General features: G+C 36.2%; 2 protein-coding genes across 2 annotated transcripts in view; one reads left to right on the forward strand and one right to left on the reverse strand.

Moving 5' to 3' along the window:
- Window positions 1-398: 398 nt before the first annotated feature.
- Window positions 399-17,158, reverse strand: part of LOC116163859 (ecdysone-induced protein 74EF-like) — a 77,359-nt gene continuing 60,599 nt past the window's right edge. The window contains exons 2-5 of the mRNA XM_031477990.1: window positions 10,119-10,180; window positions 1,019-1,251; window positions 761-973; window positions 399-674 (exon numbers count right to left, since the gene is read on the reverse strand). Of these exons, the coding sequence (XP_031333850.1) occupies window positions 399-674; window positions 761-973; window positions 1,019-1,108 (579 nt within the window). The 5' untranslated portion in view covers window positions 1,109-1,251; window positions 10,119-10,180. The remainder of the gene's footprint in view (window positions 675-760; window positions 974-1,018; window positions 1,252-10,118; window positions 10,181-17,158) is intronic.
- LOC116163860 (U7 snRNA-associated Sm-like protein LSm11) overlaps window positions 1,827-17,158 on the forward strand; it is a 61,054-nt gene continuing 45,722 nt past the window's right edge. Inside the window, exons 1-2 of the mRNA XM_031477991.1 lie at window positions 1,827-1,854; window positions 10,345-10,635. Coding sequence (XP_031333851.1) covers window positions 1,827-1,854; window positions 10,345-10,635 — 319 coding nt within the window. The remainder of the gene's footprint in view (window positions 1,855-10,344; window positions 10,636-17,158) is intronic.

Raw genomic sequence — 17,158 nt, forward strand, 5'->3', positions numbered from 1 at the left:
AACAATAAAACTTAAATCAAACAATAATAAATTTATACAAGGTAAAACATTTCCTCCATGGGCACCGAAGGAGGTAAAGTGCCCATAATGTAGGCGGCGTTCCCCGCTGAAATTATTGAAACAAAAATTCGTCCTTACTATATAAAATTACATAAATGAGGACAGGAGCAGACGCATAATTTTTCAAGATACAAGAAAACTATTTACAACTTTGCGCTAAATCAATTAGGGGAAAAAATATTTCGATATAAATAATTGAAATATGTAAACCGTTTCTACACCCTGTAGGAAAAACAACGGAACAAGGAACAGCAAAAAATTATTCAAGACCAGAAGTTGTACTACCTACTAAATAATAAATATGCGCGTAAAACTTTCCGTCTTTGTAATTGTAATCATCACAATAGGCATTGTTCTCTTAAAAATGGTACAATCTTTAATATCGTGAGAAAATTTGCACATTTCCTACCTTTTTCGACTTTCGGTGTTAGTGGCGCCACCTCATGTCTGCCATCGTAAGTATTAAGTTGTAACGTTTGCCCGCTAGGTGTAGCTAATTTCTCGGCCAGGAGTGGATTCGCTGCTGCGATAGTAAACTTTATTGTCGATCGACGATCTACTGGCGCGCTCTTGTGCTCAGTGTTGGAATTTGGTACGTTATTATTTTCTTCTTGCTGTAAATGAAAGTGCTGTCATCTACCGGCGAATAGCTCGAATTGATTTTGTTACAGTACTACGTTATAATTTACAGATAACTTACTTTAATATCACCAGGGTTGAATTCAGTAAATAAATGGTCTAATTCGAAATTTGTATCTCCTAATTGTTTAAAAATATCTTCGGTATCAGGAATATGCTCCTGTTCGTCTGACAATCCTGGAACTAACGAAGTGAGATCTGATTGCGATAATTCTCCCAAACCACCAGCCGCAGTCGCCCCGTTCTGTTGACCGATAGCGACAGATGCAGCGTCCTTAAAAAACAATATTAGGCATGAAATCTAACAGAAATTACTTACTTGTAAGCATGACGATAGGTCTACCATTTTACCATCGTTATCAGGACACCATAAGAGATCGTTGTCAATAAAGGGCATCGCCAGCGACATCGGCGATGGGGCCCGTAGGACCTGTGTCCCCGCCACCGTGTGGCCGCGGGATTCCGCTTCGTGATGCAATCTTAACTCAACCACTGCGCCGATATGTTATATACTACTATCTAATTCTCTTTTTTCTTGTCTTCAGTAATAATCTGAAATCAAAAAGTATGTTTAGAATATGAGGGTGTCAGACGCTGGGTACTATAATTAATCCCCCCTGCTCTTTGTACGTTAATTGTTGTCATCAAAATAATACCAAAAAGCATTTGAATTCATAGGTAGTTCAAAATGGGTATACTTTCAATAAATAGCCCTTTAGCACACATTCCACGCAATTTGCCTGTCCGTCTGTTTTCTGGATCATTTTCTAGAGCGTAATAAGGGTTGTAATTTTTGCCTTTGGCAGGAGGCGCTAGCGCCCTTCCATCACCTCGCCCATCGTTTGAACACAACGGTTTTGGTTTTCTGGTTTTAATTACTTGAAACCAATACTCGCTTTATGGCGAATTTCTTCTAAGTAAATGAATTAAATGCTATGTTTTTACCACCCTCACATTAGTAAGGGAGGTATTGCATTGGAAGGACTCCGAATCAAACAAAATCTCCACGTTGTCGGGCTGTACTCTAATTTTCGGCTAAACAGCTGAACCGATTGGAACAAAATTTGGTAGGTACTCAAAACTAAAATGTCTTCATGCCTGAGCGTATTTATTTGTCTAGGTACTAAATGGCGGACAGTAGTATTTCCGAATGTGGTAGGTAGAAGAAATGAATGAACGCTTGTTTGCGATTATCTATATCGCATTCCATTATCAACAAAATATCTCTGTTCTTATACTTTATTATACTTTTGTATTGTGGTCTGTCCGTCCGTCCGTATGCGCTATAACTCTTTTTAAACGGTCGTGTTGAAATTTGGCGTACGGGTACTTTGGTAGGACGCTATTGATTATTGATTAAGTTATAGGACTTCGAGTGAATCGGGAACAGGAAAAATTGTTAATAGAAATCAATATATTTCATTCCCTCTGTCATGTATCGAGTTGGGAGTTTTGCCTGATTATCCCTGTGACTCAGATGTCAATATAACTCTTCTCTGTGGTCAAGATCAAAGTTTTATAGCAAAATGTACCCAAAATTATTCTTTACACATGAATTTGTAGTTGTAAACGCTTTCAAACGGATTATCTCTTGATGCAGAAAGAGTACATCACATGCATATTTGATAACCGCGTTATGTTTGATTCAAAGATGTTAAATTCTTTTTCTGAGCCCACATACTAAAATCGTTATTCGTGCATTAACATACATAGTTGGGAAAGACGCATTATCTCAATGGCCAACACATGAACTTAATGCCTGTTTGTTGACTAAAAAGTGATGGTAATACTGAGGATCCTTCGGTAAGCCGTTGTATCGGTTTATTGATCTTTAAATACAAATTTAAGAAATTTTGTTACACCACATTTTCTAATTTCATACACAAATTCCATGATGGAAAATGAAAATCTTTAGAAGGAACCCCTAAACAAATGGTGAAACGATAATGGAACATTAATTGAGCTTCCGTCACCAATCCTTTTCATGAAATGTATCGAAAATCGTCGCACCCGTGTCAAAAAGAGAAACCACATGGTGTAACAATAAAGTATGCAAAAAATGTTGGCGTTAAGGAGATTTAAACAAACATTTTTTTCTAAATATGTAAGTCCCAAAATTTGCATTTCTTCTTTAATTGTTTTCTGATCCATTTTAACAAACAGAAAATTGGAACGAATGGCTTTCCTAGGTTTTTTGCTATCCTCTTTCCGATTATGTAAACATTTTTCAAACATTACCAGCCAAAATGGCGCGTTATACTCAAACATGTACCTGTATAACAAGCGAACGTGAATGTCTTACTTTTTATCAGTTCGGCATCGATGTTGGAACTTAAAATTAAACACGATTCTATTTGTTTATGTAGTCAACAAAAACTTCTAGAACATTTTCGAAAACACATCATATTTGCAGGAAAGAATGCGTCACATCCGTCTTCATTTCATATTTCTGATCTTTTTCCACAATCCTAAGATTGGTGGGACTTTCCTATCCTGCGGTAATATTTCCATTTCTACATAACCACTCTTGCTTACGTTCCTACGTATTTGGTCTATGTACCTAAGCTAAGCGTCCTACACCTCTCTTGCCCTCTGACCTACCTTCTATAGCTAGCTGTACTAATCCTCCGTGTCTGAGCACGTGCCCTATCATTCTATCTCGTCTTCTCTGTACGGTTTTCCACGTTTCTCTATTTTCCGGTACTAGCTCTCGAGTCCTTCGTTTGTTACCCTATCCTTCCAGCTAATCCTCATTGGTCATTGTCCTTCTATAGCACCACATTTTGAATGCTTGTGTCTTTTGTCTGCCCTGACTACCGTCCCGGTTTCGCATCCTAATTCCTATATTTATCCCGGATCTTAGCAAGTCCCGCTTTTGCTCAAATGATTTTTTTACCCTGCACTTTATATCTTCCTTACGAAGATTAACTTGTGTAACGTGTAACCTTACTACCTAAATATAATAAAACTCCTTTAGTGTTGTTCCCTATCTGCTATCCGAATCGTTATCTGTTTCCTATCCTCTCTCTTCGCGAATTTCATTACTTTTGTTTTTGGCGCATTTTTGCAAATTTATTTGTAAAAAGTAACTTTTAATCTCACTTTTGCTGGCTGGCTGGCTGGCTGGCAGCAAATGTAGGCGCGTAGAAGAACTCTTGTGGAAAGGCAACGGGTGTACGTGTATCTACAAGGCCGTGCAATTTGTCAACCTTAGGGACAGGGCTACATGAGGTGGGGTTGGCGACATCTGGGCGTCATCCTCGAGCCTAGTTTACTAACGTGAAGGTTTTTCAGTGTTTTCCTATCTTCTACTATTATGTTGCTTTTTGTCCTAGGGGCGAAATTAACGACCTTTTGCAAGGCGCGCGGGCGTCTTCGAGAGGTAGTCAACTTCGAGCGCCTTTTACCTTCCGTCACGCGGTTTAACGTTTCGTAAATCTCGAATCGCTGTCTCTCTTTCTTGTGTCGCCAATAGAAGCTTGAGCAATGATAAGTGGCCCACAAATTAAGTACTATCTTGTGGAAGGTTTTTAGCGAAATCCACCAAAATGTGGGTGTAATGTAAGTATGCACCGAAAAAGGAAACGTGGTAGCCTCCGACAAGATCTAACTGATGGTGGAGTGAAAACTTCAAACGCGAATTTGAGGTGAACGGGGCGTCGGAAGTGGGTACCAACAAAGGGAATGTGGTAGCCTTCGACAAGATCTTTTATTGATGGTGGAGTCAACACTGGCTATTTTAACACTGATCTGCCACACAAAAACGCGCTAAGTCCCTTCGATCTCACACGAGGAATTTTTTCATTTAGTTCAGCGAACAATGTCATCAAAATCACAAAACATTCAAGAAAGTCTAAGAAAAGGAAAGTGCTTTTATGGCAAGAAGCTCACAAAACCTTGTTGTTGCTAAGGAACTCGACATACACCCAGTGCATCTACTAATTTTTTTTTCTATTTCGGTGTTACAATGAGAATTTTGTGCAACTGTTTTCGGCAAAAACAGTGTTTTAATGAGTTCCATTCTTAGACCATATAGTACATGGACTGCTAATTGTAACTAAAATATGGTCAAGGACATCGCCTGGGTATGTGAGTTTCAGGGTAAACGAGCCTGTCCGAAGTTGTCCGATGAGACACGATTTGAGATTGTCAACCTATAAATTAACAAACGTCAATTAATTAATCGCCTAGATATCCCAAAAAAAGCAAACTTATTCTTATTTGTGGACGTATAGCAAATAATGAAGAGCATTTAAAGCTTCCCGTACTACGCGGGTACTATAAAGCTGCTCTTTAAGCGATCCTAGTGGTGTTTACACGACTTTAGTTTACCCTGAGATTCACATCCCCACGACTACAGTGCCCTCTATCCGTGACCATCCATTTTGTATTGAAAGCATAGGGCGAATAGCAGTCCATGTACTATATGGTCTAAGGTTCCATTGTAACATTGTTTTTGGTAACTTTTCATCTCTAAGTTGGCAGTTCGCCAAGACGTCAACGTCAAATCATCAGATGTGAAATCAAATTACGTACGTAAAATTTATGTGTTTTCCTTGATTTTTGGTACACCAAGAACTTAATACATTCCAAATCAGCAGTTTACACATCCACCATAATAAATTTATCGACGAGTAAAAAATTACACATTCACGGAATTTAAAGTTTCAAAATGTCAGTGCTGTGTTTATCTACGCTGCCAACTTAAAATTTGTCAACGTAAATGGTGTTGCCAACTTAAGACAAATTAATTTTAAAGTTACCTGTAGTTTTTGATAATTACTTTTTAATTAAATTAAAGCCCCGAAATAGAAAAAATAGTATGAAAAACACGTGTTACAATGCTTTATTGTAATACTCCTATCTTGTGGACACTCGTGGCTCCGCTTCGCTACGCCACTCGTGCCACAAGATAGTCGTATTACACTAGGTCACATTGTAACACTTGTCTTCCAATATACTATTGGCGAAAAATCGTATGGAAAGTGGTACTTTTTTTAACGATTTTTACTGTGCGTTTCCAAGGCGTTTCGTCCTGTCTATGACCAATAGCTCAATTGTTGAGTGACAAAAAATGGCGAATGTCAATGATATTATGCACTTATGGGTATTAAGGATCACTATGCAAAAAAAATTCGTGTACAACACGTGTTGAACGTGTCTTTTTTTCATGAATTTGCTTGGTTAACTCGGGCTTTCGGCCTCATTAATCAAACTGCAAATTCATGAAAAAAAGTACTTTCAAAATTAGTTGTACCAATAACTATATAAGCCATAGGTTAATTACAGTGTTTCTGAGACTTTTTTGTTTGGTGGCACACTAAAATTATTATACAAAATTCGCGGCACACGTAGTATTATTATTTTTTTTACTTTTTTTACAGTTAGTAAAGATATGAAGGATGAGAAGTCTTTAAAAAAATAATTTTTGTAAGTAAGTTTATTTCTCAACTCAAAGATATTTATAACAAACGTTAGTATTTCAAATGTGAAGGCGATAAAATGTGAACTTATGCTCCTTATAGGGTTTGCATTTTTATCCTTGATTATTATGTTGTGTTTTTGAAAGACGTATACCCTCATCTCATTCTCAAGAACCTTTAATATTTCTCAAAGTTGTTTTGAACGGGAGTAACATCATCTCATGCGTAAAACTCGGCAGCCGAAGGCGAGCTCAACTCGCTCGCCTGCCTCACAATTGTTTAAGGCGTATTTGTTCATTTAAAAAGAAGTATGGCATTAAGATCATTAATGTGTCTTTTTAAATTGACTAATATGGGGATTTTATTTATTAAGGATCCTCAGATCCTTTATAGTTTTGTATTGTCGTCCGTCCGTCCGTGTGCGCTCTAACTCTTTTTAAAAGTGGCCGATTGTGTCGAAATTTGGTGTACGGGTAGTCGGGTACTTTGGACATTAAGGGCGGACGCTATTGATTTTCAGGAAGCTGATTCAACAGGAACAAAAGTGATAGGACTTCGAGAGAATCGGGAACATTTGGGAAAAACTGCGGGCTCAATATAATAGAAATCAACACATTTCCTTCCCTAGGTCATGTATCGAGTTCGGACTTTCGCTAGACTCTTAGATGTGTAACAATTCAACATAACTTTTCTGGTATAGATCAAAATTTTTAGAGCAAAATGTACCCAAAATTATTTTTTACACAAAATTTGGAGTTGTAAAAGCTTTCAAACCGAGTTTCAAACGCATTATCTTGATGCTGAAAGAGTACATCACGTGCACATTTGATAACCGCATGTGTGTGATTCAAAGATGTTAAATTATTTTTCTGAGGTCACATGGATTTTGATCAAAACATGTCAAAATCGTTACTTATGCACAAAGATCGTTGGGAAAAAAACTAGGGGCATTATTATCTCAATGCCCCAAATATGAATTTGATGCATTTTTGGCGACCACATGGATCTTGATCAAAACATGTCAAAATCGTTATTTATGCACCAAGATCGTTAGGAAAAAGACTAGGAGCATTATCTCAATGCTCAAGACAGGGAATTGATGCATTTTTGGCGACCACGTGGATTTTGATCAAACATATCAAAATCGATATTTATGCACCAAGATCGTTGGGAAAAAGACCAAGAGCATTATCTCAATGACCAAAACATGAATTTGATATATTTTTGGCGACCACATGGATTTTGATCAAAACATGTCAAAATCGTTACTGATGCACCAAGATCGTTGGGAAAAAGACCAAGAGCATTATGTCAATGACCAAAATATGAGTTTGATCTATTTTTGGCGACCACGTGGATTTTGATCAAAACATGTCAAAATCGATATTCTTGCACTCAGATCGTTTCCTTTCCCTTTAAGCAAACCCCTTTCTCTAATGCTGAAATGTTAGGATTACATATACTTTCAAAATCTTGCTAGGACTCGTAAGGAACGTCAAAGAAATCTTAAATATGTTCTTGTTAGAAATGTTCTTTGAATCTGAGAAATCCTGAAACCTTTTTAGAAATATACATCACACACCATACACCATGTACCTATAGTTCAGCAGATGGACCATCTTAGTAAAAATCGATTGCACATAGAAAATCCAATTTTTATAGTTAAGTCATTGACATTTCAATAACCCAATAAATAGAAATGCGTTTATATCTAGTTTTATTACCCACTAATTTCAGTACTCAGTAACTTTAATGGATTTAGCTAAATTTCTTGTTCTCTCTTTGGTTCCTATTAATACCTACTCGTGGCCAAAAACCGAAAAAAAAACAGAAAAAAGCCAGGAAGATTTCTAATTTTATTTATTTTTTATCTTTATCACATCTTCAGTCCAATTATCTTAACCCCGTATCATTTTTGAAATAGTTCTATAGTATATTGAAAGACAAGTGTTACAATGCGACCTATTGTAATACGACTATCTTGTGGCACGAGTGGCGTAGCGAAGCGGAGCCACGAGTGTCCACAAGATAGGAGTATTACAATAAAGCATTGTAACACGTGTTTTTCATACTATTTTTTCTATTTCGGGGCTTTAATTTAATTAAAAAGTAATTATGAAAAACTACAGGAAACTTTAGAATTAATATGTCTTAAGTTGGCAACACCATTTTCGTTGACAAATTTTAAGTTGGCAGCGAGATAAACACAACACTGACATGTGGAAACTTTAAATTACCTGAATGATGTGTAATTTTTTATTCGTAGATAAATTTATTTATGGTGGATGTGTAAACTGCTGATTTGGAATGTATTAACTTCTTCGTGTACCAAAAATCAAGGAAAACACATAAATTTTACGTAATTTGATTTCACATCTGATGATTTGACGTTGACGTCTTGGGGAACTGCCAACTTAGAGATGAAAAGTTACCAAAAACAATGTTACAATGGAACTCATTGAAACACTGTTTTTGCCGAAAACAGTTGCAGAAAATTCTCATTGTAACACCGAAATAGAAAATAGTATATTGAAAGACAAGTGTTACAATGCGACCTATTGTAATACGACTATCTTGTGGCACGAGTGGCGACGCGAAGCGTAGCCACGAGTGTCCGCAAGATAGGAGTATTACAATAAAGCATTGTAACACGCGTTTTTCATACTATTTTTTCTATTTCGGTGCTTTAATTTAATTAAAAAAATCATTATCAGAAACTATAGGGAACATTAGAACTAACATGTTTTATGTTGGGAACACTTTTTATGCCGTTAAGTTTTAGGTTGGCAGCGTAGTAAGACTGACATTTTGAAGTTCAAACATGGAAGTACCCAACGAAGTACCTACTTGTACTAACTAGTAACTGCCAACTTAAGAGATGAGTTACCAAAAAAAACGACTATAATCACTGTCTTTGTACAACTGTTTTCGGCCGAAAACAGTTGTACAAAATCATCATTGTGACACCGAAATAGAAAATAGTATATTGAAAGACAAGTGTTACAATGCGACCTATTGTAATACGACTATCTTGTGGCACGAGTGGCGACGCGAAGCGTAGCCACGAGTGTCCGCAAGATAGGAGTATTACAATAAAGCATTGTAACACGCGTTTTTCATACTATTTTTTCTATTTCGGTGCTTTAATTTAATTAAAAAAATCATTATCAGAAACTATAGGGAACATTAGAACTAACATGTTTTATGTTGGGAACACTTTTTATGCCGTTAAGTTTTAGGTTGGCAGCGTAGTAAGACTGACATTTTGAAGTTCAAACATGGAAGTACCCAACGAAGTACCTACTTGTACTAACTAGTAACTGCCAACTTAAGAGATGAGTTACCAAAAAAAACGACTATAATCACTGTCTTTGTACAACTGTTTTCGGCCGAAAACAGTTGTACAAAATCATCATTGTGACACCGAAATAGAAAAACTTTATTTCTTTATCGCATCATCAATTAAACATTTTCAATCCCCACTAATTTTTGAAGTAAATTAAATGATGTCTTTAAAACCCCAAACTTACTATCACACGTGCGGCAACCACTTTAGTACAAAGCTAATAAGGTAGTAAGTATGACAAATTCCAGAGCATTGTATAAGTACTTTTCAAATAATTTTTTAAACGTTAACATTGAAGAATGATTCAATAATGAATAATCAGTATCATGTAGAAGCAATGGAATGGAAATGGAAAGGAATAAAAATGCATTGAATAACCCTACAATAAATAATAGAATTTCAACAATTTAATTAAAAAGGTGCTTAATGAGATTAAAGTTTAATCTCATAATTTATGACTACTTAATTATTCTATTTGGTAAAGTTTACTTTCACAAATTACCTATTAAAAAATATGTAAACAAGTAGTGAAAGTAGATTATTATCATGTAAATTGTTAGAAATTCCGTAATTAATTATTAAATGAAACATTGTGCAATAATCACTTTTTTAATGGAGACGAGGAGAGGCGCGTGTAAACCAAATCTTACCTAGAAATATCACGGTGTATATCAAATCTTCTCCAACACATGAAAGCAGCTTTTTATTGCACCTGCAAGAAAAAGAAAATTACGATAAGATTGACGCTCTCGTAGGTTGTTTGAATATACTTTGAAAAGGGAAAGTGTCGCCCTCTTAGTGTCAATGACTAACATTACGGAGCAGATTACTTTTAGCATAGTTTCCCACCTAGTCTATATTGTCACGTGTAACCAGTCTCTTCCCAATTGACGCGTGCAGTAAACAATATGGCGGAAAATGAAAAAGCGCAACAATCACGGAAAGATTACGATCCTTCTTTGGATTTTTTTAGTGAAAAATTCGATCCCTTAAAAGCAATTTTAACGCCCGGAGTTTCACCACCAATCGTCGATGCGAAAGTATACGACAATACTTCGCAATTTTATCAATTTTATTTAAACCCAAATAAGCAAATCGTTAAGGCGGGAAGTTCTAAATCTCAAGAAAGACACACCGAACCTGAACGAAAGTGGTTACCACATCAACGTGAGTATTGTACAAAGAAATTATTTAACAATTTTAATTGTGAACCAAAGAGCTATAAATTTCTAGTAAAAGTGAGGTTAATGTCCGTTTCAGGGCGCCACCATCAAGTCTGTTGATATTCAAATCCGCGAATTGTAATCTATAAATAATTCTATCGGAATTTTGCGGTTGATACAGTATCTACTAATTATATTTGAAGTGTTTTGTACATTGAATTAATAGATGAAGATTCGGTCACTATCAGTTGCATTATTTTACAGTCAATGAACTTTCGTGTAAAACTGTAACAAACCCAAAAAACAATTCGAATACCTCTCATTGGTGGGAATTTGAAAAAAGGACACGCCTCTGACGTAGTGCGTAAAAATTTAGGGCCATCAATCGGTTAAAAGAGCTCACGACTATAACGGAACTGACATTGACAAACTTTATTTTCAATGTTAAATCTCGGCGTTTTTTCGCGCTATACGATCATTAGATATTGTAAGGATAATTAGGCTACTTTGTGACAATAGTACAATTATAGAATTGTGCGCTTTAATCGCGAGGGTGTAATTTTTGCCCCAACACGAAGTTAATGGCAGCACTCACCGAGAAAGTAGCAGACACCATAGTCCTGTATATTTGTACTTCGATGATTAACGAAAATTTGAAAAAAAAATTTTATGATTGTTACGATGGAATAATAAATGGACGATTGTGTAGAAATGATTATTAAAAAATCGCTGAAGAAGCTAATGCTAATGTGTATAGTAGGTATAATGACCGCATAAGATATGATTCATTCAAGGAACATTTGAATATAATCATTAATTTGACATTCAATTGTTTACTGTCACCTCGACTCTTGAGTCTTTAGACCATGAGTCGCAATGGAAATGAAAGTGACTATATATTTCCACACGTTGCTTTAGTGCACGGAGTAAAAACTCAAATTACGTGTAGAAATAAGATCAGAATCGAAGAAAGCGTGTTATTCTTACCTATCGAAAGTACCGCCGCAGAAACAACTGCATTGTACAAGCAATCAATTGCCTTTTTATATGGCCTATAGAAATTCTGAGCCAGGGCCCAGGACCCAAGACCCAAAAAACAAATGAGTAATTACAGACGCTCTCCGTTATTCTTCGAAGAATTCCGCACCATTAGTTTTGATTACATCTGAATAACGTGTGCATTGTTAATGATTTTTGATCGAGTCGCATCGACGGACTATTACGTCCACACCTTACCGCGTATCTTTCAAGTTGTTTTGAAAAATGCGCTATGATTATGCGCATAAATGTGACAGAACCTCTATGAGGAACCTTACCTCATAACGAACAGAAATGAATGACTGAAGCGACTATTTTCTGTAACCTCATGCATCGATTTGGACGAAAAATGGCTGAATAGATGAAAACATGGACATAGTTTTAATAGTTTGCGAATCGATCCACTATGTAGGTACCTATGTATGTCTTCAAAACTCATCCCTAAGATACACATTTCCGAAAGTGAAATTTAGCGTAATCAGCCGATCCAAACCGCCCATGGAAGGTCGAATTTTGTCACCGGAAGACCCCTCTGAAACCTGTGCAGTTATTTGTGCGAAAACGGTCAAGAAAATCGCAAAGTTACCTACACGTTTTTTGCGACTAATTTTTGAACAGAACATTCATCTTCGAATATGTGTTTTGAGGATGTCTGTACCCATGATAAAAACTAGCCAACTCGATAAGGTCTATCGACTGCATCTGGAGTGATTTAAATAAATGAACCTACGTTTAGTCTTGGCTATTTATACACTCCTCAGGGTGCGCTGTTCGAATTGCGTCTTAGTTCATCACCATCAAGCAATGAATTGAAACGGGGAGAACTGACCACCCAGGCTCATTGGATCTTAGTATGTATAAAAATAATAAGAGATGTATGAATTCCTGATCTTTATTATAAGTACGAAGTGAACCCAATTTATGGCCAATGTAATGTAAGAGAAAAGGAAAATATAGACTCAGTCTATTACACTTCCACTTTTAATCCATTCATACGTTGCGCTGTAAAAATGATATTAAAAAAACGCACATGTAATTTTGCACAGAAAACCTTGCGACTGACGGCACGTGTGAACCTTAATCCGTGTATGTATTATAAGCATTAAAAGGTATTGCAGATGTCGACAAGGAAAGAAGATTTTAATGAAATAAATGCACGCAAACACGATTCTTGTAAGAAAACTGCAGCAGCGGAAGTGAGACTGAACCTAAGTTTGTCGTCTCTTTCTTACGTTGTTCCGACCACGACACTGCTCCAAAACCGAAGGAGCAGTTCATACACCTCTATTTATTTTACACCGTGCCTGGACCCAATTTTTGACCGGAACGATTCTCAAGACATCAGAATTATGCCCATTATTTCTTATTTTTTTCTATATTGCCAAACTGTATTTTACTTGACGAGCCATATTACCGCGAAGAGCTTATCGCTTGACACCTCAGCAACGGAATATCGTAGAACTTTATGGCTCAGTGGTAGAGCATTGGGTTATAAATCCGGAGGTCGGGTGTTCGAACCTGGGTTGAGGTGAATTTTTCATCTGTGGCGGAGATGGAAATTACCTTAGACCAGTTCCGAGCAGTCTACCGGCTACTCCGAATTAGGTTTTCCTGCAGTTTTCCTAATTCGTAAGGTAAATACTGGAGTAGTATAGACCAACATAAGACCTTCTGCAGAGGCACCTCTAAATAGCAATATGCGGGTCACTCTGTAATTGGGCGCATGCCTGTTGTGGGCCCAAGAACAAGAGAGGGATAATAAATAAAAAAATATAAAAAAAAACTTTCGGATTTTCGGCATTATTGAGTTACTCTCAGCATTGCTTAGTCAGGAAGGTATCGACAACGTGTGTTGTGGCCAACTAATGTCAAAATCCGATATTTACGCATCAATACCGTTGGGAAAATGTTTCAAACGTATTATCTGAATGCCCCAGAAGCTAAATTCGTGCAATATCTATTTCGAAGGCTTACTGATCTACCATACAAAAAGTACGGTTAAGTCTAGCATCACAGACTTGCAACGTATTTTTGTACTCGAATCACTTTCTTCTCTAGTTTTTTGAGGGATCTCTAGGAGAGGAGCTGGAGCTCTAGCAACATTTGTCTAGGGGAGCATAGTGGGGATTTCACTTATCAGGAGATTCTGACGAATAAGACCATATAGTGCAATAAAATGCGAATAAAGGGTACTAACAATTAATTTGCAAAATATACAGGGTGGAAGTTTTGTCTGGAACTTCAAAACTACAATTTTTACAATTACAAAAAGTTTGCTACCAATCGACGTACCTGTGTACTTTGAATTTGTGGTCAGTGGCGTACTTCTGCATGACCAATGAGGGCAACTACTACTAGTGTTCATTACATATTATTGAACAGTACACTTTTTTGGATATAGTGGCATAAAAAATCAAGGAAAATAGTTGTGTTCATTAATTTAATTAATTTTACTGGTTTGCGTCGAAAAAAATAATTTATTGTATAAAAATTATTAATAAATCAACAAACATAAAAACTACGAACAGTGGTGTGCGTTGTCAACGCAAACTAGTGAAATTATAAAACAAATATTTTCCTTAGGCTGGGTTTTTCTATTAAATTTTGTTGTCATTTAACGTTTCTATATCTAAACAGGTCCAAAAAGAATATGTAATAAAAAATAGTGGATGCTATTAAAAAATATATATGCCCCCCCCCTTGACTTTGCAGATGTACGCCACTGGCCACAATTTGAAAAATGTACATTGGTAGCAAAATGTGTATAATTTTGGACATCATAAAAAGCTTCTTTAACAAATGTTGTTTTGAAGATATATTCAGTGTTCGAGACAACATTTCTACTCTGTATATCTACATACTGATGTGATAGTACTTACACTAATTTAATTATTGGATCTAGGCTAAGAGCATATGCCGGGTGGTTGAGTCTGTCCGTACATCCGTTTTATAACCGAGGGCCCTAAAAATGTATATCAAATAGCTCAGGAATCTTACTAACATTTTTGTTCTCTATCGCATGATCCAGATCCAGATTGAGCCACATTTTTTATTCCATATTTCGATTCTACCTACAAAGTATGAAGAATTTATTCGAAACATTTTTTTTGTCCTGGTAACATGTGGTGCTGTAATCACATAAACTAATTGCAGTACATTTGTATCTTGGTCAATTAAATGTTTACGATTACAGTTTTTTAAATTTCAATATCATTTATGGCCATTAACTGAATAGATTTTTTTCTATGATATTTTTATAAATATAAATAAACATAAGCAAATTAAAATTAGTTTCTGCGATTACAGCGCCACCTGTTCACACCACAAAAATAATAAATTCTTCATACTCATTTGAGTAGAATCGAGATAAGAAAATGGGGGGATCTAATTTTCAAGTCATTCGATAGAAAACAACACTGTTAATAAGATCCCTGGGGTATTTCTTAACATTTTTTAAATCCCTGAGTTATAATACTGGTGGTGTGAACCGCCCTGTGTATGGCAAGTATTTTAAGTTAAATGAATTGTAAAGTGGTAACGATCACTTTCAATTGAGGTGGTAATTAGTAACAATATTCGCCATAACATGCTTAAGTATAGATGTTAGGGACTTTTTATAAAAACAAAAAATAAAGGTTTTTTGAACTTTCAAAAAGATTCTATAAGTTTTCCTCAAAAATGGGTTATTCACGCCGACGTTTGACAAATAAGAACCAGCCAGAATTAGTCAATCTATCATGAAACATTTTGCATCCCTGATAATGGCGGCATTCACCCGCAGAGTAAAAGAAATCCCCGGTACATGAAAATGTGCTGTTATTTACAGCTTTTCTGTCGGTGGGCATGCACTTTTGCGGTTCGACCTCTCAGAGAGATGAGATTTTATGCATTGTATCACTTATACCTTGATTATATGGCAAGAGAGCCATTTTTCTTAGCGTGTCTGTCTATCTATCTGCGTTACAATATAAGACGACATGAAGTTGTGTCAAACAAGAATTATTTTAAGTTAGAATTCCGTAAAAATCCAATATAGCGCCTATAAGACATATGAAAGTAGTACCTGTAGCCTGTAGCTTCTATACCTAGCGTGTTATGGAAATTTTGGTAACAGATTCAGATTCTTCGAAAAAAGTGCCCATATAAGGTGCTAACGGGAACCGTCCATTTCCGAACGTTTAAGCCATGGGAAAATGAAAACGAAATTTGACGTTTTCCGTTTTTCTGTGATATCTCAATTATTATTTCAAAGATTTTTCAAAAACGTTAAATGCATTTTTTTGTCACACAAAAGCACACTTTGCCACTGTTTAAAACACACTGTATCTCTCAACGTTACGGAGATCCCAACGGTGAGCCAAGAATTTGAACCACTCTGTACAATTAATATTTCTACCATTAGTCATTTTGTGAAGGCGATAAACACTAAAGAAGAAAAGAGAGTGTCAATTTTTCTTAGTGACCATAGTAGGAGTTTCACACTTTTATTGTACAAATTCAGATCTCTCTGGTGTCAAAACATTACGTAATAGATAAATAAATGTTATTAGATTGTGCATTCTTTAGTTTATATTATTCATCCGCGCTATTAAAGGAGTACTTTATCTTACTTGTAAAATAAAACTTGGCCTACTTATTTAAGGCCGCGAAATGCCAATTTAATGCATGCTATAAGATCCTTAAGGTTTCATATTGTATACTGACAAAAATGTAATTTTATTATAAATCTGGGAATCTTCAAAAAGTCCGTGTTCTCGAGAAGATATTCTTGAATATATTTAAGAATTTCCGGAGAATCTCTGGAAACTTTCGGAAAGTCCTAAAAAATCCTGAGCAATATATTCCTAGGGAAGGTTGAGGAATTTTTCACAATGTTACCACTAGCGAATCTCGGCCATCTATTGGGGTTGTTCGGAAAGTCATTTCGTTTTGTGTGGTGAAAATGAAAGACGAATTTTTTAAAGTGTATAAACATTTTATTAAATTATATATTCTCCATTTTGGTCCAATACCTTTTGCCATCTTTCGGGCAGGAGATTGATTCCACGCTCAGAAAACTTCTGGTCTTTGCTGGCAAAATACTGGTTCAAGTGAAATTTGACGTCTTGATTTGAGGTGAAGGTCTTCCCGTCCAAAAATTTTGCAGAGACCGGAACAAGTAATAGTCTGAAGGTGCCAAATCTGGAGAATATGGTGGATGTGGTAGTACATCCCATTCAAGCTGTAAAAGCTTTTGGCGGGTTACCAAACTTGTGTGTACACGTTTTCTATTGACCAATTCTGGCCTTTTCTGTTTAAGTGAATCGTTCAATGACCACAATACACTTCAGAATTATTCGTGGTATTGTCCGGTAGAAGCTCAAAAAAAAACTATCCCTTTGAAATCCCACCAAACAGATAGCATAACCTTTTTTTGGGGAATATCGGCCTTCGCAGTGGTTTGAGCTGGTTCACCTTTTTTACTCCATGATCTCTTCCGCTTAACATTT

The sequence above is a fragment of the Photinus pyralis genome, unplaced genomic scaffold (assembly GCF_008802855.1).
Source record: "Photinus pyralis isolate 1611_PpyrPB1 unplaced genomic scaffold, Ppyr1.3 Ppyr1.4_LG2, whole genome shotgun sequence".
Taxonomy (NCBI): Eukaryota; Metazoa; Arthropoda; class Insecta; order Coleoptera; family Lampyridae; genus Photinus; species Photinus pyralis.